At 32.5% G+C, this 27,767-nt stretch overlaps 8 protein-coding genes across 8 annotated transcripts, besides 3 other annotated features; 3 read left to right on the top strand and 5 right to left on the bottom strand.

The window, feature by feature from the left end:
• Positions 1-13: 13 nt before the first annotated feature.
• Positions 14-2,922, bottom strand: TA05890 (adapter-related protein, putative; the record flags this gene model as incomplete). The annotated part of the gene is made up of 11 exons (XM_948854.1): positions 14-158; positions 188-246; positions 275-727; positions 756-821; positions 850-924; positions 956-1,040; positions 1,070-1,151; positions 1,218-1,392; positions 1,439-1,488; positions 1,801-2,815; positions 2,848-2,922. 11 exons carry the CDS (start codon positions 2,920-2,922, stop codon positions 14-16), a joined length of 2,280 nt encoding a protein of 759 aa, XP_953947.1.
• A 215-nt stretch (positions 2,923-3,137) lies between these two features.
• Positions 3,138-3,408, top strand: TA05895 (uncharacterized protein; the record flags this gene model as incomplete). Its single annotated transcript, XM_948853.1, has 2 exons — positions 3,138-3,228; positions 3,260-3,408. 2 exons carry the CDS (start codon positions 3,138-3,140, stop codon positions 3,406-3,408), a joined length of 240 nt encoding a protein of 79 aa, XP_953946.1.
• A 109-nt stretch (positions 3,409-3,517) lies between these two features.
• On the bottom strand, positions 3,518-13,401 carry TA05900 (dynein heavy chain, putative; the record flags this gene model as incomplete). The annotated part of the gene is made up of 2 exons (XM_948852.1): positions 3,518-11,239; positions 11,272-13,401. The coding sequence occupies 2 exons, from the start codon at positions 13,399-13,401 to the stop codon at positions 3,518-3,520; spliced, it is 9,852 nt and encodes a 3,283-aa protein (XP_953945.1).
• Positions 13,402-13,856: 455 nt separating this feature from the next.
• On the top strand, positions 13,857-17,210 carry TA05905 (uncharacterized protein; the record flags this gene model as incomplete). Its single annotated transcript, XM_948851.1, has 6 exons — positions 13,857-14,006; positions 14,038-15,719; positions 15,804-16,359; positions 16,431-16,524; positions 16,592-16,733; positions 16,799-17,210. The coding sequence occupies 6 exons, from the start codon at positions 13,857-13,859 to the stop codon at positions 17,208-17,210; spliced, it is 3,036 nt and encodes a 1,011-aa protein (XP_953944.1).
• A 128-nt stretch (positions 17,211-17,338) lies between these two features.
• TA05910 (uncharacterized protein) lies at positions 17,339-20,545 on the top strand (the record flags this gene model as incomplete). Its single annotated transcript, XM_948850.1, has 1 exon — positions 17,339-20,545. The coding sequence occupies one exon, from the start codon at positions 17,339-17,341 to the stop codon at positions 20,543-20,545; it is 3,207 nt and encodes a 1,068-aa protein (XP_953943.1).
• Positions 20,546-20,682: 137 nt separating this feature from the next.
• TA05915 (oxidoreductase, putative) lies at positions 20,683-22,958 on the bottom strand (the record flags this gene model as incomplete). The annotated part of the gene is made up of 3 exons (XM_948849.1): positions 20,683-20,868; positions 20,920-21,119; positions 21,197-22,958. 3 exons carry the CDS (start codon positions 22,956-22,958, stop codon positions 20,683-20,685), a joined length of 2,148 nt encoding a protein of 715 aa, XP_953942.1.
• An 87-nt stretch (positions 22,959-23,045) lies between these two features.
• On the bottom strand, positions 23,046-23,601 carry TA05920 (uncharacterized protein; the record flags this gene model as incomplete). The annotated part of the gene is made up of 2 exons (XM_948848.1): positions 23,046-23,428; positions 23,466-23,601. The coding sequence occupies 2 exons, from the start codon at positions 23,599-23,601 to the stop codon at positions 23,046-23,048; spliced, it is 519 nt and encodes a 172-aa protein (XP_953941.1).
• Positions 23,602-23,657: 56 nt separating this feature from the next.
• TA05930 (uncharacterized protein) lies at positions 23,658-27,705 on the bottom strand (the record flags this gene model as incomplete). Its single annotated transcript, XM_948847.1, has 16 exons — positions 23,658-23,757; positions 23,811-23,860; positions 23,890-23,973; positions 24,006-24,090; positions 24,121-24,221; positions 24,300-25,057; positions 25,123-25,179; positions 25,211-25,367; positions 25,409-26,225; positions 26,256-26,302; positions 26,335-26,442; positions 26,490-26,643; positions 26,673-26,806; positions 26,881-27,177; positions 27,460-27,575; positions 27,606-27,705. The coding sequence occupies 16 exons, from the start codon at positions 27,703-27,705 to the stop codon at positions 23,658-23,660; spliced, it is 3,165 nt and encodes a 1,054-aa protein (XP_953940.1).
• Positions 25,142-25,179: a sequence feature (2 probable transmembrane helices predicted for TA05930 by TMHMM2.0 at aa 599-621 and 634-656).
• Positions 25,211-25,241: a sequence feature (2 probable transmembrane helices predicted for TA05930 by TMHMM2.0 at aa 599-621 and 634-656).
• Positions 25,278-25,346: a sequence feature (2 probable transmembrane helices predicted for TA05930 by TMHMM2.0 at aa 599-621 and 634-656).
• Positions 27,706-27,767: the final 62 nt, after the last annotated feature.

The following is a 27,767-nucleotide window of genomic DNA, read 5'->3' as shown; positions in this document are numbered from 1 at the left end:
TTTTGGCCCAGTGTTATCGAGTGAGCCATCTACTAATGAAATCGCATAGAATCTCCGAGAGTGACTGTAAGGCCGACTCGCTACTATTCGTCTCTTTAACCTTTATTGTGACCTTTATTTGACCCCCTTTAATAATCACTTCAATGTAATATTTTGCCCTAAATTATTTATTTGTGTGTTTTTATACCCTTGCTCGTCTTGAGTATACATGTACATTTTACTATAACTGTCCTTATCACTTGAAGCCTAGGAATATTAATCAAGTTTTAGTTACCAATGTCATTATGTTAAGTTTAGCGAATAAGCCCTCAAAGTCCTCAACGTTTAAATCATTCGGGTACAACTCCATTTCAGTAGAGTATGAATGTTCACATTCCAGCCAAGCAGTTTGGAAGTCCTCTTCCGATATAGTTTCAGGAACCACGAGGTTAAAGTACCTAACTTCATTCTCAAGCTCCTCAAACAGTAACGTTTCGGTATTAGCACTCTCTGGATTCTGTCCAACTCTTTCATACTCACTTCCTGGTTCGATTGAGCCTGAAGAGTAGTTCTCAACCACTTTTCTCAAGCTTTCCTCTCTGAAAATATCAGTTTTGACATCCTTGTGCTCAAATGGGAAGAATATTGGATTGTTGGAGTTGTAAAAATCAGAGCAGTTACTAAGAACGTAAACTGTGTTGAAATGCTCCCTCCACTCCGGATCAGGCACAAAGTAGTAGTCCTGGGCCTAAAAACCATAATCAATCCGTACATACCAGCAAAAAATCCTTATCATACTCAACTCGGTCATTTTCGTCTTCAAACAGAATTTTTTCAGCTTCCTAAACAGAGTTATACAAACAGGGATACCTCAACTCCTGAATAAAGCAAGTTATAGTAAAAGCTCCCCGACATTGCCAGGTTATAGTCACTAGATTCCAGAACCTAAAAATATCTAGAATTAAGTTTATCAAACGCTTTCGAAAAGTCTTGACAGAGCCTTATGCATTTCTGCTGGTCTCTTCAGAAACACCTTTACTGAGGCTGGAAGGAGTTCCAAACTAAACTATTATTTTCATCTTAGGCTTACGTCATGTCTTCAGTGCGATCAGGGTCATCGATGTAATCCTCCAGTGTATAAGGCGTGTGTTCCAGATCATATCCATAATCTCCTACATTAAATTCATTGTGTGTAACCTTCAATGATTAGTTTAAAGTTATAATTTATTCTTAAATACCCAAAATTGATATGTGATGAGACTTAGCCTCAGGGTCTGTTATGTACTCTGAGGGCTCCTTGACGATCTCTAAAAGCTCAGGTGCCCTCTCTGGATACACTGAGAAAAGAGCCCTTATTACATGAAGAACTGAAGAGTTTAAATGCGGGAGGTTGAACTTGTAAATATCAGAAATCTACAAATTATTGTTAAACAATATTGAATCAATGTGTTTTGAATACCTTTTCCATCAAAAATGACAGTTGACTCGGTATCTTAAGTGCTATAATCCCTAAAGCTCTTATTGACTTATTTGCGATATCATGGTTCATGTCGTAAACGTATTCTTTGAGTTCCTGTATTATGTTGACACAGTTTTCCTATTTAATCAATATCCAATATTCTTACTAACCTCTGTGCAAATTGACACGAGAATATTCATTTTCAAGGACTTAATATACGGCGGGTCATCATATTGGCAGTAAAACGACTCAAAGTCACCAACAAATGGGATGTCGTAGTTTGATTCAGGGTTTTCTTCGATGAAATCCGGGTTTTCAAGCAACAATTGAGTGACTAGGGAATTATGAGTTTTGAGGCTTACCGTTTACTATCAGGGACAGTATATTTGCTAGGAGAACGTATGAAATTTCACTTCTTGTGCGATTTATCAGGGATAGAAACGGGTCTTGTAAACGTTTAACAACTTCCAATTGAAGAAATAGATCATTTTTTGTCCACACTAAAAAACATTTTGCTGTTGCCAGAAAAATCGCTGATGAGTTGTGCTTTAGTTTGTCATCCAATAGGTTCATAAGGTCAAACATTTCGTCCTTGTCTGATGGTGTGTATGTCCACAAAAGCTCCAGAATATAACATTGTTCCCATTCATTCATATCTTTAAGGCTAAAAATTAATTGTTTCATGTTTGCATACCAGTTTGTTAAGTATATTACTGACGGTGTTGTTAGGGGTATTTTCTTATCATATTCTGCTATTTCTGATACTGCGCACATTGCGTCAACCATTACGTGTACATTTTTAGACCTTAGTGCTGTTTTTAGATCTTCCAACAAATCACATGTACTTTTCAAGTCCTTTCCGTATGTACTACAATTTGACTTGAAGATCCTTATTGATCCTATTATTGCGGTCCTTTTTACTGAATCCGACGGGTCAAACATTTTCTTTAAAACAGACATCGTTGCGTATTCATTTGACAGGTTTGTTCCAAATGATGATAAATTCCTCAGCGCGAGTGATCTGATTACAGGGTCCGGGCTATCTGCGTCCTTTAGTAGTGTGTTGATTGCCAAAACTGCCAAATCTGGGTTATCCATGCTATAATTTGATAAATATAGGTAAATCATCTTTTTTTGAACTGGGTCATCAGTTTGCGATACCATTACCACGTCTGTGTACAGTGAAGATAGGTCAATTCCAAGTGTCATACATCCTATTAGTTTCTTTAATACATTTCTTCTTTTTTGTTCATTTTGGACTTTGAAATGATCCACATTTGGTTCAATTATCTGAGATACGATTTTTTCTGTTGTTGATGGAGATTTTGAATCCAGCAACATCCTCCTCAGGAGGAGTCTCAGCTCTCCCACCTCTCCCTAGAAAATGAATAGTATTTCTAACAATTTACCTTTTTATGATTTGAGAAATAAGTGGTTTTGCTCCTAGGAGGCATAGGAATTTTATCTAGGCCAGGGAATACCATTGTTAGAGTATTTACACTAATTGTGTGACAAAATTGTGTTAAGAATCGGAGGTGTAAGGTATAATTATATCTATTGACATTTTAAAATATACAAATGTATAATACATTGAAAATAACATCTTTAATTAATATACATTATGTTTTTAATCAACTGATTTGTTGTGCAAGAAACATTGTAAAATTTGTTCATGAAAAAATTTTTAAATTAAATAATAATGGTTTTTTTAAGCAGAAGGTTTGGACATATATATAGAACTGTATTGTTAGATGGAAGCCCTGCAAATAGGACAGCAAAATGGACTTTAGGTAATATACCATTTTTATAATTAATTTGTAGCTCTACTCATGACTGGAATTTGGATATATAAAAGCGAGAAAAAACATCCAAGAAAACGTGGTATTTTCTTCAGGGATAACAAGGCAGAACCCTTTCATGAATATGAAATCGAAGAATGGAATTCTAAATTTAAAAGAGATACCGCTTGACAATTCTAGTCAATTGATGTAAATTTAACGTTAAAATAGTATAAAAGCTTGGATTCCTTAATTTTTAATGGAATGTTGTATATTAATTCTCTATATTTTTCATTATTAATTAAACAAACCCGTTTGATTTATATAAAGGTATTAAAGTCCTCAAAGCGTTGTGTTCACTCGTGTTTTCAACCTTTCTGGCCCAGCAGAAAAATAATTCGTGCTCTCTTCCACAATCAGTGCCACTCAATATTAAATTATCATCCGGGTCATATTCTCCATTCCACAGCTTCACCCTCACTTTGAACCAATTTCCTAATAATTCACCTAAATTGTCTATTGTTAAGGTAAGTTCCATCTCTTCTGGGTCAATGTTGTTCGGTATACAAAATTTTACCAAGTTAATAAGTCGATTAGCCAAGATTATGTTATTCAAATTAATGGTACCCATATTTTCGCCGTTTATAAATCTGGTAATATTCTCCAACTCTTTTGTGTGTTCTAGAGGATTTACACTTTTTTTAACAGTCGCTTCAGCAATTTCATCCTTAATAAAATTTTGAAACACTTTACAATCTGTATTAAGTTCAGTTTTATATTCTCCATCATACTCAATGCATGATTTATTATTATATGTTTTTGAGTTTAAAATCTCATTTTGTGTATACTTTGTGAATCCTATAAACGCAAACCCATCATCTAAAGAGTTATTTTCAATCCAAGTCCCAATATCATCAGATTCCTGAACTCTTTGGTCTGACACTTGTATAATATCATCGAGTAGTTTTAAATCAATCTCACAAGTTATTTTGGCAGTGTATACCTCTTTTATTATATCATTTATTAAACAAGATGTTTTTACTTGATCTAAATCAGATTTATTCAATGATTCACTCAAAAATGTAAGAATTATCTTTAGATCGTTAGTGTTAAAATTATATTTTTTACTCCATCCAAAAGGAATATACACTTGTCTTAGAATGATAATTGAGTGGATTACCACACACTTTAATAAAATAAATCTGGAGCATTTCAAATACGAATTATTTGCAAAAATGTTGAACAAGTGAGATATTAAAGACTTCAATTCAGTTAACTCGGATAATATTTTATGGCATGATAATAACATGTTTTTTGACAGTTCAACATTCATATCACAAGTTAGGAATATTTTACTACTTTTATATTTATTTAAGAAATCCGTTTCAATTTTGTTTATCCAAGTCTTGGATAAGTGTATGTTTTTCAAAATTATATAATTTCCCATATTTAACGATTTTAACATTGAGTTTGTTACCCTAGTCATTTCAGAGAGTGAACCCACTGCATACGCATCCAAACTCTTTTCCCTCTTATTTGATATTGATTCTGATATATAGACCGGATCCTCGAATCCGTCGGTTAACAATACTATCGTATCATAATAATCCAGTATGATATCATTATAATCTTGTGATTTTAAATAATTGTTTATTAAAAGTTGTATAGAATTAGATGTATTATTACTTGAATCATTTATTTCCTTGAGCTCATTGTTGTATTTGGATAATATTCTTAACATTTTTGTTCCCCAAATTATCCCGTCAGTTTCTAAAATACCCTCTGATATCCAATTATATGTTAATATAATGATATCAGTTATATAATTATCTCGGTTGTATAGCACTTTAGTAAAGTAAAAGAGGGCATTATAATCAAAACAATACAATTTATTTAAATTCCCCAACTCTTCGACTTCTTTATAAATATAATAAAGTAGTTCGATTAGTGGTAGTTTGGAATCAATGGCCTGTTCATAGATTTCATAAGATTTCTTTAAATCATTCAAGGAAGAGTCTAATTGTTCATTTACCTGTTTATACTCATCTATAAATTTTACAAAATCAGGGTCAAACACATCTGAATCAACTAATTTATCTAATAATCTAGTTTCATTATCGTTGATTCTGAAATTTAGTTCATCAATATTTTTATTACTATTGATATACAAAGAGTATATTTCAGGTTCCAATACATCAATTATTTTATTTTTGGTATACTCCAAAAAGCATTCACTATTTAACTTCATGTTCAAAACTATAGCTCTGTTATATATGGACTCAATTATACATTTATCTACACATTTGTTCATCCCAAAGTATTCGTTTGTGGAAATAATGTACATGGTAAAATCAGTCTCTACATCTACCTTTTCTTTAAACTCGTTTAATATTTTTAGTTTTATATTTACATCACAACAATGTATGTCCTTAACTAATAAGCTCCCAGATAAGCTCTTGACTGAATTTAAAACCTTAATAAAGTTAACGTCACAACATGACACTTGTGTATATGGTTCCTGTATTAATGATGTATATTCAGACTCACTAGAGTCCAGTACAACAAAGTGCCTTAATCTCTTGTACATTTCAATTATATATTTTTCAATGTTAAAAATACTTTTAATATCAAAAGAATAGTTTTCAAATTTTTTCTTTAAAGTTTCTATGCATTTTTGTATAAATGTGGTTCTGGTATTATAATCTAATGATACATATATAGGCATAATGGCCTCGATTGTAGAATTACATAAAAGGTATTTATTATGATTTTCGATATGAGAAACTCTTTTATTCCATCTCACTAGTTCATTTGTTAAATCATCAATTACTTTCTTAGATACCATCAGTTCATTCTGATTGATTTCAATTTCATTTTGAATTTTACTAGACACTTGTATATTCTTTTCATAATCCAACTGGTTCTGCTCAATTTCATTTTGTGATTGAGATATTAACATGTTTTGTTCCGCCAAAATATTCTCATTTCTTATATATTCTTCTTCAATTTGAATGATTTCATTCTTTAATGGTATCACTTGTTTATAAATTTCATAACATATTAAAATTGAATTAGCCCATTTTGCCAATGGACCTGCGGCTTTTGATGCTTTAAATATCCTATTTACATCCCATTCAGATATTTCCAACCTCTCCTTTAGCATATTATATACATTCTCTTGCATATTTTCAATATCATATAGAATTATTTTTGTGATAAAATCTGAGCTTTTCAAGAGCTTTTTAGCATCGTCCCACTGTATTTTCCTACCATTTTTCAATATCATAGAAACTGTTTCAATTGTATATTTTACTATAAATGGAGGGTTATTCATGCTCTTGAGCTCTTCTAAGGACCTCTTGTTTATATTTTCTACATCTTCTTTTGCTTTCTTAATCAAAGGATCAATGTTGTTTATTTGACTTTTGATCATTTGTTTTTTATGATCCAAAATGGATTTCCTCTCCTTTAAACCACTTGCCAATTCCATTGCAAGTTTCTTCTTTTCTTCACAGTCTTTTCTTTTAATTTCTAGCATTTTTATTTTAGTTTCAGACTCAATATTCATTTGATCAAGCTTACACCTTGTTTGATTCAGAGATGACTCCATTTTATCAACGTTGTTTTTAAATAGTTTGATTTTATCTATACCTCTATTTAGGTGCTTTAGCAATTTAACATTAATTTCAAATGATATTTGATACCAATGTTTTGTCATTTTAAGTATAAATATATAATTTATAAACCCATCTCCTACATATTCTTTGCATACATTGTATATATCTGGAATTAACTCTTTACTATCCTCTATCATACCATGTGACATTAGAACATATTCATCATATGATATACATGGCATGTTATATTTTATAAGTCTATTCATAAGAGAGTTTTCTATATTATTTCCAGTTAGTATAAATCTTATATTATCATTTATTTTCATTTTAAACTCGTTAATAAAATCATCATAAGGTATAGATACTGAATTTTTATCATAAACATCTCTAATAAGTGCATCATAAAGTACTACTGAATATTCCTTCGAAATCATATTTTTAACTATAAAATATAGCTTCATATCCACTAAAATATCAATGTTAATAAATATTACACATTTTTTATTGTTTAATCCACACGATATTATTATTGAAACAATGTCATCCTTTGACATATCATGTGCTTCTATAAATTCAAACCCCAAATTTGTACTTGCAATTCTTGATAAAAACGATTTACCTGATACACTTGGTCCAGATATATACAAAAAGGATTTATTGTATAATAATGTAAAGTAAATAAAGTTATATGTATCTTCAACTGATTTGCACGTTATAACACTGTTGTTTATAGTCTCAGGATTTATATCAACTTTACAAATACATTTTACTTGTTCCATAAGTTGTAGTGAGTTGTCATTAAATCTACTCTGCAAATGCTTTAGAATTAGCCAACCTCCATGTTTCTTTGATAGTAATAACTTAATGGCTGTCAGGTCATAATGACTCATTTGTCTGCCATATTTATGATTTATAAATGTTTTTAGTTGAGAAAATTCATCAAATTCAATACTAGAATTAGTCAGTACAACCTCTTTTAACATTGACAAAAGCCTACATTTATTTCCACACTCATATGTACTACAAAATACAAAAACAATCCCATCCAAATGTACCTTAATCCATTCTGATTCTTCAGGAAAATACCTGTAAAAAAACTTATATTTGATCATTTGTCTAAATATAGAACATAGGGAACTCCATTTACTTGTATCATTTAAAATATGTATATCCTTCACTAATATTGTTGTCCTTTTTGATCCATCTCCAATAGCATTTTCCTGTATATTTTCACCTAGTAATGAATATAAATAGTTAATTATATCTCTAGACCCTAATCCTTGTGATAAATATATTGTGTTAATAACACAGTGCCATTCGATTCTCTTTAAAAGTTTTGATTCACATGAATCGTTACATTTTATTATGAAAGACTCAGATTCATTGCCAAGTGAATCTAGTTGAGTATCACTACCAATTAATGAATTTGTACCTATTTTACAATCGAAAAATACAATTGTGCTCCTTGATACAGTTGCAGGAGTTATATCTTTTAATGAATCAGTTTCAAGAAATATTTTTACATTATTCCGGAGACTTATTCTGTCTCCATTCGACAATGTTAATATTCTATTATCATCTAATAGACTATTTAAGTTTTCAACCCATTCTTGTTTCAAATCACCGTCAAATACTATATACATATCTTTATCAGGGTTTGATTTTAATATTTTAGGAATTAATCCCTCAACCCAATCATCTACATCCATATATCCATAAAGTTCACAAGTATCTAAAGAGTTTGGATCAAACTTTACAACTTCAACCTCTTTAGTTTTCTCAATACACTCGATAAATTTATCAAATGATAACGATTTACCTGTACCTGATTCACCATATAGTATAACTAGACTTGATATCTTTGACATTTGATATATTTCAAGTGATTTATTTAGAATAATATCATCTACATTTGAAAGTTTTATTAATTCAACAAACTCTAGTTCATCATTAGAATATTTTAACTCAGCATTGTTCTTTATAAAATGTTTGTAGAGCTCTTTCTCTTCATTCGTTAATCTTGGTAATAATAGCCTGTTTAATGATTGAAGAAATATATCATACTCATCAGTCCATTCTATTGATGTTATTATCAAATTCTTTATAATATTAAGTAAATTCTTGACGAATCTAAGGCCAAAATCAAACTTGGCTGATGTGAACACTAAATCAAGTGAGTTTAGGAGGAAAATAATTCTGTCCGAAAGTTTTGAACAAAATTTAAAACTAAAAATCTTTAAATTTATATTTAATATTGAATGCAAATCAATTTTTTCCATGAAAAACTGCTGACATAAGTTAAGGCAGTTTAATGGTAGCTCGCTCCTTCCTGAATATCCAGGATTCATAGTAATAAAAATTGCACTATTTCCATTAACTTGTATATTTCTATCCAATAATGTTATATTTTTGTTTGATAATTTTTCAGTTACTGATGATAAAACACACTCACTTAGCCTATTAAACTCATCAAATATTCCCCAAAATCCTAGTTGATAGAGCCCAGATAAAATTTTCTCCATATCCTCAACTTCGTACAATTCACTTAAATTGAAAACCATCACGTTTGAACCTGCTATATATGATAATGACTTAATTGTCTCGGTCTTTCCAGTACCTGCAGGCCCTTGGGCACTGGGTAATAAATTACAACTTAAAGTCATGGATGCTATTGAGTAAAAATGCTCAGTCACTTTTGTAGTTATCATTTTTTGGCAATTAAACAAATAATTGAAACTATATTTATATTCTTTATACATAATTTTTATAATAACATCATCGTTGTCATGATAATATCTCACACATTTTAGCCAACCCAATTTTGATTTATCACCCATTTCAATCTCTCTAGTTTTGTTAATTTGGTAATTTAGTAGTAGAAACAATTGATAATATTTCAAATTATCAAACACATCAATCGTATTTGAAATTATGAAATTTATAATTTTAGATAAGAAATTTAATATTTTTGTAAATGAATTACAGCATTCAACCGATTCAGTCCAGCATATGCATAATGTCAAAATTAATATTTGTGTAGGATATTTTGAAATCCACTTGGAGAAAAAACTATCATCAAAATTGAAATGAGAATAACAAACTTTTAACTCTTCCAATCCCAATGTAAATAACCTTTTAATGGTACACTTTATTATTGAATCCAACTCATTAATAAATTTAATATTATCTCCTGAACAATAATCAATTTTACTATCAAAAATAATAATTTCCCCCTGACTGGACTCTATTCCCGAAACAATATTCTCATTAGTTATAACCCTTGCAATCCCAGGAAATATTCTTGATAAAAATAAATCCATATCACCACCTCCAACCAACTCAACCAAATCAGCATCATTAATGAAATAAAGCCTAGGGCATTTATATCTGATATCATTTAATCGTTTCTTTGCTACCTTTTCTATATCATCAACTCTTTTAATCATTGATTGAAAGAGTAAAAGGTGTTCCTGTTCAATATTACTTAATTTGTTTACCTCCGATAATTTGTCAATATCCTCCTTCAATGAGCAGATAATATTACCATGGTCTTTGAAATCCATAAATTTACATGAAACTATATTCAGTAATTTTTGAAATTTATCATTAAACATTTTAAAATTCTCAACAAAGGATTTAGACTTTTCTATTGCACAAATCCATAAATCACAGTTATTTAGGATCTTAAGGTCACATTTTGATGATTTTATCACCAGTAACTTTGTAATATTATCATTAATATAATCTATTATGTAATCAATATTATCAATACTATAAATGTAAATTTGGTTTAAACCATAAATCTCACAAAACTCAATAGAAATATGTTTATATTCAATTGTAACATCATCCGAGTCTTGTTTTAGTTTTGTGAAATATGACCTGATTTTATAATTATTCTTTTCAAACTCTAAAAAACTCTGAATCTCTTTCCTTTTTAACTTATACACTCTAACCAACGTAGATATATTTATGTGATTCAAATAAGATTTATCCCCAATTATATGAAGTAATTTATCAGATAATTCTGAACTTTCCTGTACAAAGTACATATATTCTTTATATATCTTTTCTATCAAAATTATATCATCATATATGTTTTTATCATACACCTCAACGTCGAGTTGTCTTATAATTAGTATTTCATCTAGTATAGTATTGGTTGAAGTGAAAATATGATTTTTTAACAACTTGTGATATCTATCAAGGTGGGTCATGTATGGTAAATATTTCTCTCTATATTCATTATTTGAACTCAGACTGATATGTTCGTCTGAATAATTAAAATCGATTCTTCGAAAATTCAATTTTGGATTTTTTAGCAGTTCGTTTAAGTTATTTTTGGTTGTTTTTAGTATTGATTTTGATGATATTGTGTTTAAAACATCTACAATATGTACCAAGTTCTACAATGTATATATACTTAGTAAGAACATACCATAATTCTCTCTTGTATAACCATATCTTTATAAGGAATATTATCGTACTGAAATGGTATTAAAACAGCTTCATAATCATTATCATCAATATCACGTATGATTTTATCGTATTCATCAGTTATTTGATCAATATACACATCGACATTAAATACAAGCATGCTCTTGCACTCCGACTCGTCAAGTGAATTAATCATTTCAATAACTGGAAACGCTTCAAATAAGTCCAGAGTATACAAATAACTGTTTACACACTTTAAAAATTCATTTTTATAATTCTCAACTTTGTATTTTGTTTCAAAGATAACATCATCAAGTTTCAGTACATTTTCCATCCCCTCATTTAGGTTACTGTATCCAGAAATTACACTTTCTACAAACAACCTATTTGATTCTGATACACTAGAATTTATTTCATTTAATTCTGTAATTATTTTCGGGCAATTATCAAGTTCTGAATTATCTTCCAAGTATTCAGATAACTCTGAAATCACAGTACTCATATCAGAGTTTAGAGTTACAAATTTCTCGTGAATTTTACAAACTGACTGCAAAATATCTCTATACAAATCCAATATTATTATCATATTATTATTCAAGGTTAAAAGTTGATTATTTTTTTCAAAATATTTTACCAAGTCAACAGTTCTGTTCTTTAAGTCATACACGATTCTTATAGATTTCATTAATACCTTGTGATTTTCTTCCATTGTTTGATTCAGCTCAATTGATATTATTCTGCTAACAGAATATATTGAGTTCAAAATTATTGAGTTGATCAATAATAATAATCTATCACTTTTCATATACCTTAAATGTTTATATTTTCTCAGGGTAGTAAATACCTTCTCAATCAACAGAGGAAAATCTGATAACTTTTCACAGTTAATAAAGTTATCCGCCTTCAATTCTGCCATAAATGAATTGATTTCCTTAACTTCTTCCACGATTTTAGATACTAAACCTTTAGATTCTTTAAACGAGTATATATTTTCTACAGAGATTCCATTATACTCCAACAATAATAAAGTATTAACAAAATTAGGAGATTCCATTTTCTTTCTCAATTCATTTATCTCAATTTGATAATTATTCCAAAATTCAATTTCTTCAAACAACTCAATACTATTGGAGCAGATTTCGTGAACATATCCATATATATCATTCACTAATCCAGTAGTTAAACGCTGGATCTTGCTTGTTTTTAAAGTAAGCAATGAATTATCAATCACACTGGTATCTGAACTATCTGAAGTGTCGGACGATGTGTCACTGGTGTCTGATGATGTATCGCTAGTATCAAATGAACTGGATGTAGTTTCATAAGAACCAGAACTAATACTAGATTTTTCCGAAATATAGTCTGAAATATCACTAGTATCATACTCTTCATCTTCAGAAAACATTGACAAGTACCTTTTTATTATTTGAAATATCTCAGTCGACCATTCCCTAACATCTGACTTTATATCTTCCAATACGAATTCATCATTTATCTTAATTTCATAAACTTTTAATGTTTTAGTATCTGGGTCGATATACTGAATAAGTGATTTACAAAAAGGAAATTTTGGGTCATCTGTAACAAATTCCTTTTCTAAATCCTCGGTTAAAAACAATATTTGTCTTAACTTTTCAGATATTTGTTTATTTTCAACAGTATTTCCATCAATTATGTGTGTGTTCGAAGCAGAATAGAATGTCAACAAACTTTTTAAATGGGACAAAATTGTTAAATTCAAAGGGAACTCGCTAGTGGAGACTAATGGCAATAATATGAAACCTTTCGTGAACTTATTACTACTGGAAAGCTTGTAAAAAAGAATAAAATTTACTAAATCTGCAACATCTTCCCTTTTTCCATATGAAACGACAATTTTGTTAGAAAAGTCAACACCATTTTCACAACTCAGATCATCTTTAAAATAGATAGTTAACGGGATTTCAGGATCTTTTTGATTAATAAAGTTGGATACAATATCAAAATAAAAGCTATTTAGTATATCATTGATATTAACGTCACTAATATTAAAATACAAAGCACAAATGGATGAAATAAAATCAACGCAGTCAGGAATCCCAATCAAAACCTTGGCACAAAAGTTTCTAAAAGTGCTCCCATGAGGAATCATGATAATTTAAATAACCATGTTAATATAATGATAAACTAATATATAATTGAGAAAATAATAGGAACGAGTGGAAGAAGAACATTGAGTCTAAAATAAATAAATAAATATATTTAAAAATTAATTAAAATTATAAATTTAAAGGAGAATTTTATGTTTATTTATTTTTGATTTTTTAGTGTTAAAATGTGTTAGTGGAAAATTTTATAAAAGAAAAATGAAAATCAATCAACGAATCTTATAAAATTATATAAATAGATTAAAGATCATTAAAATAAATAATAATGTATGATTAGTAAATCTTTTAATGATAAAATCATCTTAGCACCATACCTATAATACTGAACGTCTCATTACATTAAATGATTGTTACCGATGACTACCAGTAATGATCATTTTAAATCCTTTGACGAGATGTTGTTTTTAACATAATATATAACTTATGTTAAATTCTATTTATGGAGAACTGTGTTATCAAAAATTCTAAGAGGCCGTACCATTCTACAATGGGACCCTTACTTGAGGACTTTAACACGCTTTCCAAAAGGCGAAAAAAATTATTTGATAATATAAATACACAAATTGATACTCTAATAAAGCTATTACAGGTATGGGTTAGTTTTTAATTTATTTCCATAGGATACCGATGACAAACTTAATTCTAACCACCTAAATCATTTAAATAATCATAATTTAAATGGGTTAAGTCATCACTGTGATCAAGTAAATAATAAATCCAATGAATTAAATGGATTAAATCACACTAATGACACGCATACTACCAATGGAGTTGATTCTGAAGTACATAATCATGTAAATGATTATACAAAAGGAAATGAACACAATGGTATTAATGAAACTAAAGAAGTGGTCTTAACGGATCGTTCAAGCGGAACCGATGACGAAACGGTGACGTTGACTGAAAGGTCGGACATAAAATCAGAAAATCCTCCAGAAAATAATAAGGAACAAAATTCATCAGGTAAATTTGAACCTTCTGATTCTAAAATTGCTGCAAAATATGACTCCAGCGATACAGGAAATGAGACATCCTCTACAGATTTTAATAATGAGCAATCGCTGTGTGAGTGTAAGAAGCAGTTGATAAGGGATTTGGCATCGACAGTTAAATCGTATGACATATACAGAAAGATAAATAGGTCATTGAAGGTGTTTAACGTACAGTTTAATGACATGGGACGCTCACTACTGGGAAACTGCTCAAAAGATAGTCACGAGCTACTATCTCCAGTCAAATTGGATGAAAGACTAGTATGCAGAATGATAGGAATGCACCTACTACACTATGGACTTTTTGACGTGTATGAACAACTTAAGCTGGAATCCGAGCGTCTTTGGGGAGCTAACCATATTGGAACAATAGGATCTGTGATGGTTACAGCATATAGAACACTGCATGGCCTTCTTGATCAAATAAGGAACGGAGACATTGACCCAGTACTTGAGTGGACAAAACTTCAATACGATAGCTCCAATCTCCACATCCAACGTTTCAATGAAATTATGATTAATTTATACAAAATACGCTTTTTAAGCTTCCTGTACAATTTTAAGCCTAGCCTTAATGGCTGTAAAGAACAAAATAACACTAATGGGAACCCAGATAGCGATATAATTCAGCAGGTCAAGAACAGTGGAATAACATCACTGTGGAAGATCCATAACGACGAGATAGGGAAGTTGGTGACTCAGCTGATACTAGGAGAGAATAAACCAACGGAGTCGGAGTTTGATGAGCTTAAGAATAAGACTATAAAAATGTTCACGAAGTTGTTTTGCGAGTCAGGAATCCTGATCAAGAAGCCACCTAACTACGATAAGAGACCGCTACTCTCACAGGTTGTAGATGAACAATTTAGTTACAACACTGAGACGAAGACGGAAGAATTGCCAGAAGAAGAGTCACCTAAACTTGAAGATTGTCTGAAAATAAATGACAATACAACCTTATTATTCGCATACAGACCGATTCTTAACGATCAGGCAAACAGAAGCTGTAGAGTGAAGTATAATTCATGGCTTTTGGCACTTGGCACAGAACTTGAAACAACAGTAACAAAGCCGGCGCCAGAATTCTACAAAACACCTTTGAGAAGAGACTGGCTTAATCTATCCGAGAAAATTAGGCCGAAACAACCGAAAATGGCCTACAGATATCTGAACTCCAAGTCACTAGAAAATGGAAGAAGAATCAACTTTATAAGGAATAAACTGTGCAACAATTCAACTCTAGACCAGTCACCATCGATGTCAAAATCAGTTCTGATTACAACACTATGTGATCCAGAAACATTTTGCAGGTAATTTTAACTATTAAATATTCATAGACTATTGTTAAGCTTTACAAAAATAACCATATATACATGAATAATGAGTTTGTGTAGGCAAAACTTGAGCATATCAGATAATATGCTGAACAACATACCATATTATGTTGAAAATCAATTGACAGAAGACGAAACGAGTTCTCTGGGAATGTATACAGACCCGGGAGACTGGACGTCGTCGAGGATTGATAGGACCACGACGGTTCTCATAGCAACGGGTTCAGAAGAGTCGGAGGAGGGAATTTTAGGCCTATCGAATATGGGAAGACTAATTGAAAACTATTCATCATCTGTATCATCAGAGGAGTCCTCGCAGAGGACGACACCGACATTCTCACTGACGGTGTTTGCAGGACCCTCTATCTTTAGAGACTCTAGGCTCTCCTCACAGCTTATGGAAGCAGATATTATCTCTCAGAGACTACTTAATGTGTCTCCGGGCTCAAGGATTAGGATTAGGGTCCCAACGCTGACAGAAGAGGAGCTGAGAAGCCCTCCGATGAGAGAAACACTAATTAGCCCCTATGAACCACCAGCCGCGGAACCGCCAGCGGTTGTTGAGGAGGAAGAACAAGCTTCAACAACAATTGAACGTTCAAGCATAACTCTGAGGGTATTTATATGCCTAGTTTTACTAACTACATATTCCTTTCCGAATTTTTATTAACTATAAATAATTTTTAGGATATACTTAGAATGATCATGAGAGGATTGAGAGTAGAAACCCAGTCGACGGTAGTTAGATTTAGAGGATCAAGACAACAACAGAATCTTGAAGGTATTTACATTTTTAGTTGTTTATTAATTATTGTTAAATAAATAAAGTGGCTGAAAACATTTAATAGATTCAAGAACATCCCCTAACGACTCAGACTCACCCAAGGATAAAGTAACGACACACAAGAGATTAATAAGACCAAAATCATCAACTAAATCTGAATCTCAAGTTGATTCAGATTATATTAAAGTACATTTACCATATGAAAGGTATATTTTATACACGATATAGAAGTTATATACGGATCCAAATACTTGATTAAATAATGATTTAGTCCACTTTCTGTTGTTACATGCGCCGGGCACGTAACATTCCCATATCTGTTGGATGTGTTGAAGGTGCTGTTTAAGGAGAGGTGTGAAGTGTCGTCGAAGGTAGGAATGTGGCTAAAGTCAAACCAACAATTGCCAGTGGAATCAGATTTGGGACCAGCATTCCACTTCCACAGCTACCTAACCTGCGCGGTCTCAAAAGACCAAACAAGTAACGAAAACTTGCCAATAATGCTCTCATGTGGGCATGTAATCTGCAAAATATGCCACGACCGACTAAGCGGGAAAAGGAGGAAAAGGTTGTTCAAATGTCCAATGTGTCCAACCATGGTGGAACCAAATCAGGTAAATTCCATCAAAAATAATAAATTTTCAGACAATGGAACTCTACCTCGACTGGAACTGCAGCCATAACCAGTGTGTATACTAACCTCAACAAATTGAATCAAATTGCACTATAACATTTTTCAAGATTTTAATTTTTATACTTAAATAAAACAGAAAACATGTAGTATATGTTTACATAATTTAAGTAAATTTTAATGGATAAGAATCGGAGATTTAACTCCCAGAAATCAACACGAGGGAGGAATGGCAGATTCAGCCAAGGCCATCCGAGAGAAAAGGGAAATAACGATGTAAAATATAAAAATAAAATACTCTCGAGAGAGTTGAAGGAAATTACACTGGATGTTTTCTTCAATTCTAGACTCTCACAGGATCTGAACCTGCCAAGGCAACAAGTTGACCAACTGCTAGATTTCAAACCATCGCATCACTTCAACTCGTACCTAAACTGCTGCATATGCTACGAAAACACACTCATCTGCGCCGTAGGAAAGTGTGACCACATCACCTGCTTGCTCTGCTCTCTAAAACTCTCGTTCTTCTACAATACAACTACCAACCAAACAGATAATACCACGAATAGTGTTTCAAATACAACAAATAATGGTAGAAATACAGCAAATTCAAGTAGAAATGGTTCAAATGGTAGTTTGAGAGGAACGTACGAGTGTCCGTACTGTAAGCAGCAGAACGACTTTATATATTTCTGCGTTAACCCGTTCTACGTCCACCTGGCAAAGAATAATAAGTTTTACTCAAGTAATGAGACGCCAGCACTGACAAAGGCTGAGCTAACAGAGTTTATATACATTTTAACAAAGTCACGGCGTTTGCCGGAACAATGTTCAAATTCGTCTACCATAAATATAATGCAGTTGTACAAAATATTTTTAAACACAATAAAGAATACAGTCGACATGTTATCATTTAATGGACTATCGACATCTTTGTACGGTTTAGGCGTTTCAGGTTCGAGGCCTGATTTGCCTGATCTCATCAGTAAAATTAGCGATAACTTCACATTCCACGATGATTTCGTGATACTTTCGGACCAGAGAATGTTCTTTGAGTCTGCAGGGATTTATTATTTATACAAGGTAATATTGTCGCCACTGTGTTGGTTCCCAGAGTGCAAAGAGCAGTGGTATTTGGACAACGTTACCAAAAGTAACTTGGTGGAAGCATTGAAGGGGCTCTCAAGGCATAAATACGCGTCGTACAAGGTGTTAAATAAGCACATTAAGGCATCACATACAATGGTATTTTGCGATATTTGTCTCTCCTACTTCGCGAACAAGAAATTTGTTTGTGAGTTCACGCTTTACAACACAGCCAAAATTGGCGACCATGTAAAGTACGGAGATGTTAATTCTTACCCGCCAATCAACCCACACGTGTGCTGCCCAGCGTGTAAAACATATCACTGGGATATGACAGCATTTAAGCAGCACGCAAAGGACGAACACTTCATCTGTGAACTGTGTGACTCATACGACGACTCCTACTGCGTGTTCTCAGACTACAATTCACTATTTAACCATTTTAAGACATACCACTACCCATGCGAAGAGGAGGAGTGTATGTTTATAGTTTTTTCAGACGATATACAGCTACAGTTACACTATTTGTATAAGCACCCAGGGGTTGCAAGAGTAACCAAGGGAAATAAAAAACCAATACATATTAATAACAGAGCCAACACAGCTACAAACAGGAGTTCATCATGTGCATATTACGCAATGGATGATAATTTAACATATGATACATGGGACGGGTCAATTAACATTTGCGACAAACACGATAATTCGTTGGAAAATGTCGATACAATTAGAGTAAATGAGGTTAAATCTGACCCACTAGATGGACTTGAGGACACAAAGTTATACAGCTATATCTCACCATTGGATGGAGATGTTGATTTAAAAGAGGATAGAAAAAGGTTAGACAAGTTTTTAAAGGGTTTAAAGGGGAGTAGGCACTTACCAGTGAGTTCAGAGTACATAAACAACTTTGATGTAACAAAGTCGTCACACGTTTTTAATGACCTGGAGACAGTTTTGACACATTTTAGAAGGTTGGATATAAAACTTTTTGATATAACCAGTTACTTGACAGAGTTGCTGTCAGGTTGTTACATTTCAATAATCAACTCTTTCACGAAACATTACAACAATATAATTAACAATTCCGACTTGTCTGACGGAACTGTACTATTCAACCTGGTCAAAAGCTATTTGCTCAAGTTTGTCCTCTTCTTTTACACCATACATATTAACAGGCCCAGATCGGATTCTGATAAACTGTCAGTAAAAATTGATGTTCTTAAGTTGAGGGAACACAACCCTGATGTAAAGTTGGGCGCCAATGGCATACTGTTTTTAATTGCCGCCTTAAACTTCTCAAACATATCAAATCGCATCATAGTAAAAGCATCTCTATCATCAATAATTGAAGATATGAAAACAATTTATAAAGAGTCGCCCTCACCAATGTCACTTTCTGAAGCTTTTAATCTCAACAATTCCCTAAACAGTTCAAGCGGAGGTGGCAACATCTCATCGAATGCCCTGAACCCTAACGCAGACATAAACGAGTACATCGCAAAGAAGCCTAGGAGTAATAACATAGTGAAAATTCCCAGGAAGGACTATATTGTGACCCTAAAGGGCAAAAAGATGAAGAACAAGCCTCAAGTTGTTCACGAAGAACCAGTTGATACCACGACCTCAATAGAGGAGCCGATAGTCGTTGAACCTGATAACCCTACTCCAATTAACATCTCTGACGGACTAATACATCTGGAAGCTTTAGAAGCTGACAACGAAACTCTTTTTATGAACCATGTCGGATCATGCAACTTTTATGGCCTAATGTGTGATATGATCGGTAGTCTGTTAATTTCGAACATGAAGAGGTACAAGGCCAAGTCATTTGATTACTCTCTGCGTGAGACTACAAAATTGAAGATTTTAGCCATCGCATTGTCTCAAAAGAGGTCACTTACCAACTTGGGTGAGTTCATAAGCATGAAGAAGCTGGAATCTCTCCAGTCCCTTGAACCAGAGTTCCATCGCCTAGTGAAAGAGTGCAAGAAGAGTGATCTCCCAACCATCGCTAAAGTTTGGAATAAAAAGTGTACCAACATACTCAAGAACACTCAGGTTGAGCACTTGGAGATTCTCCACTTTTACCTGAAGGGTAACTCCGATACTTGTATGCCCCTCTGTAATGACACTGAGTTCCCAAGTTTGACCAAGAACAAGAATTCTCCTGAGTTCACTGGCACTAGGAACTATGCCAGCGCCGCAGGTGTAGTGAATAAGCCCAAGTTCATGAACGACCTTGAGTTTCCAACTCTCAAGCAAACAGCTCATCTTCACAAGAAAAATATACGCAAATAACAATAAATGTACTATAAACTGAAATTATATACATTATACAACCATTTAAATAGTTGAATTTTTTATATATTTGAATATTTGTATACATGTTGATATATTAATGTATATTGTGTGTGGTATATTAAGAAAGTATTAAATTATCCCCAAGAGTCAATTATGATTTTATTTTCCTTAATGCTATCGTCAATGAACCTTTTAGCAGCGTCACTTCCAAAACCCGCCTCCTTCTCCAAAACAAATGAAAGTGCCTCAAGAACCTGGGAGGGCATGGGATGGGACTTCCCTCCAATCAGCACCAACCCATCTCTCAATACAGGATAAACCTAAACATACATTAAACCAGAAGATAAGAAAATAAACTGAGTAGTTTATACTATTGATGAGTTTAGTCGAATTGAGTCTTGGACGTAGAACTTTGTTTTTGACGCTCTAGAGTACACGAAAATGAACCTACACCAGCTCCTGTACATGTGAAAATCAGTGTACAAGTGGTCCTGGTTCGGTCTCCTGAATCCAATAAACGCCAAATCCTTGACATTCGTAACATATCCATAATTCTTCCAGATTTCCTTCACTAATCCATAATTAATATATGCTTTAAGTATACTATAGTATAATATGGTATAACTAGTTGAAAGAGTTGAAAAATACGTTTAAATGCTCTAAATTGTATGAATGGCTTAATGACAGTAATTCCAGTTCCTGTTGCGATAAATAGTACTGGGACTTCAACATTAGAAATGAGTTTTGAAAACAACGGCTTATATATCAAAAAATCAACCTTATCCTCAGCCATCAGATTTGAAAAATAAGCTGAATTTAAGCCTTCAAGGCGTCTTTTATACGGTGTTACATACTTTACTGATCCTACGCACAACTCTATCCTGTTACTGCGATTGTACTTGTGGTCTAGGAACTGCTTCAGTGAAAAGTAATTGAAAGATTTTGGATACCTAGGAATTGTGTAAAGGAACTTATTGACAAAGTCAACCTCACTGGAAGAAATTGAATAAAGCCTTGAGTAGTATGGGTTGCAAATGTTAATAAGTATTTCTAAGGGTAATTTAACACTCGGAAAGTCATAAAGTACGTCATAAAAGGACCTTTTTTCAAGCCAGCAGTACCTGTAGTACTCTAAGCAGCCCTCTATCGTATCACCTGCCATTTCTTGCAATTTTTCCTTGTGAAGCTTATTATTTGTGTACATTGACATAAAATGCATTTGAAAAGGTGTGCAAATATTCCTTAGACACAAATACTTAGAGAACAGTTCTTCCATCGTAATAAACTTGTCAAATTCAATCTTCCTAGACGATATTGATCCACTTCCAAAACCAGAATTTTCTGGGATTATCCTTATTGGATTTCCAAAAATTTTAGAAACAATCCTCAGCTTATGCTCATTGTGAACGGACAAAACCGTTTGAATTGTGAATTTTGAGGAATTAAAGTTTGGGTTATAACTTATCTTAAGGATCATATTGGGGTTCAGGTTTATCGTTTTCAGCATATTTCCAACAGTGTTATCAGTTGGAAGGCAACAAAATACATCTCCTGTTTTATACACTGGTGATTCAGTTTCTATCACTATTGTTCTTACATTGGAGAAATGCGATTCACTTGTGATAATCTTATTACATACTACTCTTCCAGTTTTATAGTCTGACTTATTGTCTCCCAAAGCAATTTTAGGATTTATCGATAGGCTATCTACATTATTAGAGGATTTATTTTTAGTATCAAGACAGTTAATGTCTACAATATTATAATCATTGAGTGTGTTATTAGTTGCTAAGTCAGCTCCAGCAATGGTATGTGACAGTGATGTTGACTGCGAAATAGATTCAGAAAAAGTAATTGTAAAGGGTAAATTATACTTTTCAAAACAATCCTCTTCAGAAAAATTATTTACAACCATGTTTTCAGTAAAATAGTTTAGAAGATCATTTCTCCATGGTATGAGTTCGCCAGAATATCCCAATGGATGCTGTTCGTCTCCAAAAGCCAATGGAAAGAACTCAGCAGCACCAAGAGATTTTAACAAAGATTGAAGTCTTCTAGCTGCAAAGTTATACAAAGGGTATCTACTATCTCCAAGCCCAAATATTGTATATTTCAACTTCTCCAAGTAACCTTTATTTTCCCTAACATTACGTTTAGCACTATCAAGTTTGCCTTCTATATTGATTAGCGAGTTAATGAAAGACTCAAAGTTATGAGGGAATTCACCGAATGCGCAGGTTGGAACAAAGAACAGAACATACTCAAAGGATGACAGAAATTTGGGGGCGACAAAGTCAGCAAGGTGAATCTCAACTGGAACTCCATTCCTTCGGAAATATAAATATGTAGAAAACGAGGCCACCTCCGTATTGCCTGTTTCTGAACCATATACTATACAACATCTACTCATTTTATTATTGGAATATTTTACAGGGAATCTATTTTTAATTAAATTTTATCAATTTTTACTTTTATTGAATTCATAAAGTTAAACAAATTATTCAAAAAAAGTGTTGTAAAACTTTTTTGCGCAGTGTGTTTCACATTTGAGTTCGGAATCTCGAACAGTTTCTCTCAATGGTTTATCCAACTTCTGCTTAACAAAGAACTCTGGGTTAGGCTTTGGAGGCTCGAACAGGTTTTGGTCTAGCACTTGTCCTGCTAGTTCCTTCAGTGATTTTTCCGCAGGGTTATCTTGAACTGTTAAAAGGTCCTTAGATGTTCCGGACTTAACTTCGTCTGGTAGTAAAGACTCTAGGGTTGTGCTTTTGAGCGTTGTTCTTAGTGCGTTTGAGGCACACTGATCGTAGCATTCAGCGTACGATTCTGAGAACTGAAAAGCCTTTAGAGCCGATTTATTTAATGATTGTCTTATGTTTCCTGAAAAAAATTTGTTTAAAAATGTGGAATATTGTACCTTCTAGTGTTTGTTTTTCCGAATCTAGGATTTTCTCGTATTTTGAGAGATTTTTAAGCTCATTTTCCGGATTCTCATTCCTTTTAAAGAAAGACCAAAATTTCCCCTGAAACACTTCAGAGTTGAATACAGACATTTATCATATATTTACAAATATATATATTAAATTTGTCCCATGGGGTTTACTGTTCTCTAATCCTTGTTGATCTCCTGGAATAAATAACTCCACTTCCTATATGGGTAAGACGGGTTATTTTTATTCTCCTTATCATACAAGATTTTATGACAGTTCCTACATCAAAATGTGTATTGTCCAATAGTATGTGTAAAATGTGTAAATGTTACTTTGAAAGCCTTTCTAATGTTTGTTCTGTAGATTTATCCTTTCCGTATTTCTAAAAATTCATTGAATCAAATCTCTTACCTTGTAATAGTACAAAAGTATGAATGAAGTACATATGCTATAGTTTGAAACATTCTCTGCGAACTTAAAAACCGGGTCCTTAGGCTAAATTCCATAATGAAATCACCAAAATTTACCTTTACTGTATCTGAGAACATTATTGTTGCCAACAACTTTAGGTATAAATAATCCGTTGGCGTCTTAAAGTTAACCACCGCCTCTCTAAACCTCAATTTTACACACCTTTCTTACCTTTTAAACCTATCTGATGATATGAATTTCTTCAACCCTTCCGAATTCTGGTTCAATCCATCAACGTTCTTCAAACTCGTTTTTATCAACTCTATTGACACCTACATTTTTATAAATTTACCAATGAGATATTATAACTTAATAAAATATAATTTAACAAGAAATAATCTTAATTTTACCATTTTGAAGAGTAATTTTGTAATATTTGAAGTTGAGGAGAGTGTGTTCAGCATTGTATAGGGTAATGTTGATAGTTTCTCTAGAAATATGTTGAGCAGTGCTAGGTTAATTTGTCCTATCGTTGTTTGTGCCGACTTAACGCTTGAATAGTGTCTGTTAGTTAGTGACAGCAAATTCCCAATATGGGAGTATGAATCGAACTTCTGGTGGTCGAATTGTTCCAGTATTTTCAGTATGATATTCTTGTTCTCTTCATCAGTGAATCTTAGAGGCGTACGACTGGGTGTATCCTTGGGGCTATTTTCTGCTTGATCATTTCGAAACAGGTTAAGAAAGCTTCTTGATGAGCCTTTGAACTCATTTACGCTTTTAGAGTCCAGTTTTGGCAAGTATAAAATTAACAAGCTGTGGAAAGAGGTGTCAGGGTCACCCTCGAATATTTTATATGCAGAACCTTCTTTATCATCAAACTCAATCCTAAATTCACCTAATCTTCTAAACGGATTCTTAACTGAGTCTTCATGAATCGAGTTATCACTTTTATTGTCTGACGAGTTTTGTGACGTCAAGTTAGAGGTTAAAAAGTTAGAGAAAAAAGGCGGGACCTTGAGTATAAATAGTCTGCTATCCTTCTCTATTGGATATATATACTTTAGCAACTTTTTGAGTGAAACTGGTTTACACACTTTTATATACTGTTTCAAATATGACACACTCTTCTTCAAGTCCAAATCATCATCATTTATTTTCATAACATCTAATCATACATTAATAGAATTTTTAAATAAATATTTGAATTTTATGTGTATAATAGTAATTTACTGTTTAATTGTGATTCTAGGATGAATTTGACAATTCCGATATATGTACACGAAAGTCCTAAAAATAATGCAAATCTCTAAAATAGTACCCAGTGAAATTAATGCAATCCAATATCCAATTTCTACCTTCGATGTCAGGAGCATCATGTCCATATTGAACAAATAGTATACAAAATATGATACAACTTTATTATACAGTAATGGATTACACAGTATGAATGATATATTGAATAATTCCATATCATCCTATATTATTATTATATACCAGTTTAGATATATATAATTACCTTGACTGTAATATTGTATGTATTATTTTTATTAATCATTGAAATTAGTTCATCTGTCGGAAGATTATTGTCCACAGAGTTGTGGACCTTATTAATTAGTTGTAATAAGTTGAAGTTAGGCTCTATCAGCTTCATGTTAGCGTTTGTGATCTTGTACATCTCCTGACATTTCATTGCCAATGAATATCTTATTAAGCTATAGTAGTGTTCTCCTCTATCCGGATACAACAAATCATTATCAATATCTGAACTTATTACATTTTCCAATATATTTTCAATTTTCACTGAATCTGTTGTTTCATTCATTGACTTGGTTCTATATTCAGATTTAGCTGTATCTGTAGAGTGGAACGTATCATTCAATGATCTGTTAGATTCAACAATTTCTTCTAGATCATAGTTTATTTTGTTATTCGTTGAGTGTGTTATATATGAATACGAAAGTCCGATAGTTTTATTTGCATATTTTGTGTATAGGTCACACAAATCTTGTGGTAGCACTTTTGTGTAATGAAGGTCCAGATTCTTATTTTTAACTTCAGAAAACCTTTCACTTTGAAATGTTAAACTACATTCTGCAGTCTTACTCACCTTCACCATTCTATCTTCTACATTCTTATTAGTTCCTGATTTATTCCTACTATCATTTGCATTAACTACATTCGTATGTTTAATTGTATTCGTTTTATATTGCAGTGAGCTTTTAATAAATAGAAGTTTTAGTATTGTAACCGTTTGGCAGTAAACAATTCGGCTACATTCTGCCTGAGGGTCTCCAATCAATTGCAACATCTGCCCAATCAACATATTATACTCACTAATAAATTATTTTCATTTTAGAACTTACTTTAGATTCTCGTTTGAGGACAAATTGCCCATTTGGTCATCAAATATCTAAAATTATTATTATCATTTGGTTTACATACTCCTAATCTTAGTAGGAAAAGTGCCTTTAAAATCAAGGGTATTATCGTCTCGTTTAACTTTTCTGGTGATGCTGACCATATTTTACGCTTTATATTAAGTGTACTGATCTAAAAATATTTATAATTAAAACATCCACAAAATATTTAACTTATACTTTGTAAAAATGATGCGATGAGTATGTGTCTTCTAGTATTTTGGCCATTGCCGATTGTGGGATTTCCACTAATAAGTCGAGTACATCCACAATCAACGGCTGTATTTGCGTGACTTGGAACATGGAAATCATCTTCTCTGCCAACATTGACAATCTAAACTTTATTTTATCGTATTTACATACTTTTCTTGTGAATCTGAATGTCTTTTCATCAGTGATGAGAGCTGTTTTGACAAGTAATTTTCAAACAATACTCTGTATGTAATGTTTGTTGGTATCCCTTGTAGCTTCAGTAGGCCAACAATAGCCTTCGAAACCTAATTATCAGATACAAACTCCATTCATATAGTTATTATAACTATTTATACTAATCGATAAGTAAAATTTATACTTCATCTGGCAATCCTTGTGACTCCTGCCAAAGTCGGCACGCCATAACTCCAGGGTTTGCATTATTAATGCCTCTGCTGAGCTTATAATTGTCTAAAACACAATATTTTTGTTTTAAATCGCCATTACCTTCTAGCCATTTAATTAGTGTTCTTCTTCCTGCTGGACCACAGTGAAGTCCTGAGGGAACCTTAAGGAGTGAGTGTTCTGACCGTTCAGTTGGAATTTGTTCTTCAGAGTAGTATGATTCTCCTTTTCCTGGTTGATTGCTGAATCTTATATTCCATCCGGTCAAATTCTTATAATCCATTAGAATATAATTAAGTTACACAGTTCTTGAGAAATTCATATTCAGTTCATGATTATTTATAATTATTTGTATACACATAGAGTATATTTATATACGAAATTATTATTAATATTTGTGAATATAAGGGGGTGTGTGATTCCATGGCAACAGACGCCAATTTTGATTTATTTAAGCTTATATCGTTCCAGATAACTATATTTTACAGTCTGATTTATACAATCAACAAATGCGATAATCGTCTAAGCCAATTTATGAAATTTACAATAATACCTTTTTGTTTGCAAATGTCGAGATTCTATTCCACCGAATTATTGAACTGATCTTAAGTTCCTCATTTGAATGCTTCAGAAAAACTAATCCATGCCCATGAAATTGTTCAGGGTCATCTAAACATATTTTAATTATAAATCAATTACCTTCGTATATACTGAATGTTGCTCCGTAATTCATTCCATCCTTGACTATCAGGCCTTTTCTAACCAAATCATTATACACCAAACTATTATCATGGCACATAATAATATTATTTAATCTACAACACTGCCTTCCACATTATCACTACAATTTCATAATCAACC

The sequence above is a fragment of the Theileria annulata genome, chromosome 1 (genome assembly GCF_000003225.4).
Source record: "Theileria annulata chromosome 1, complete sequence, *** SEQUENCING IN PROGRESS ***".
NCBI lineage: Eukaryota > Apicomplexa > Aconoidasida > Piroplasmida > Theileriidae > Theileria > Theileria annulata.
The sequence above is the reverse complement of the archived record's forward strand: the minus strand, read 5'-3'. Positions and strand labels throughout refer to the sequence as shown.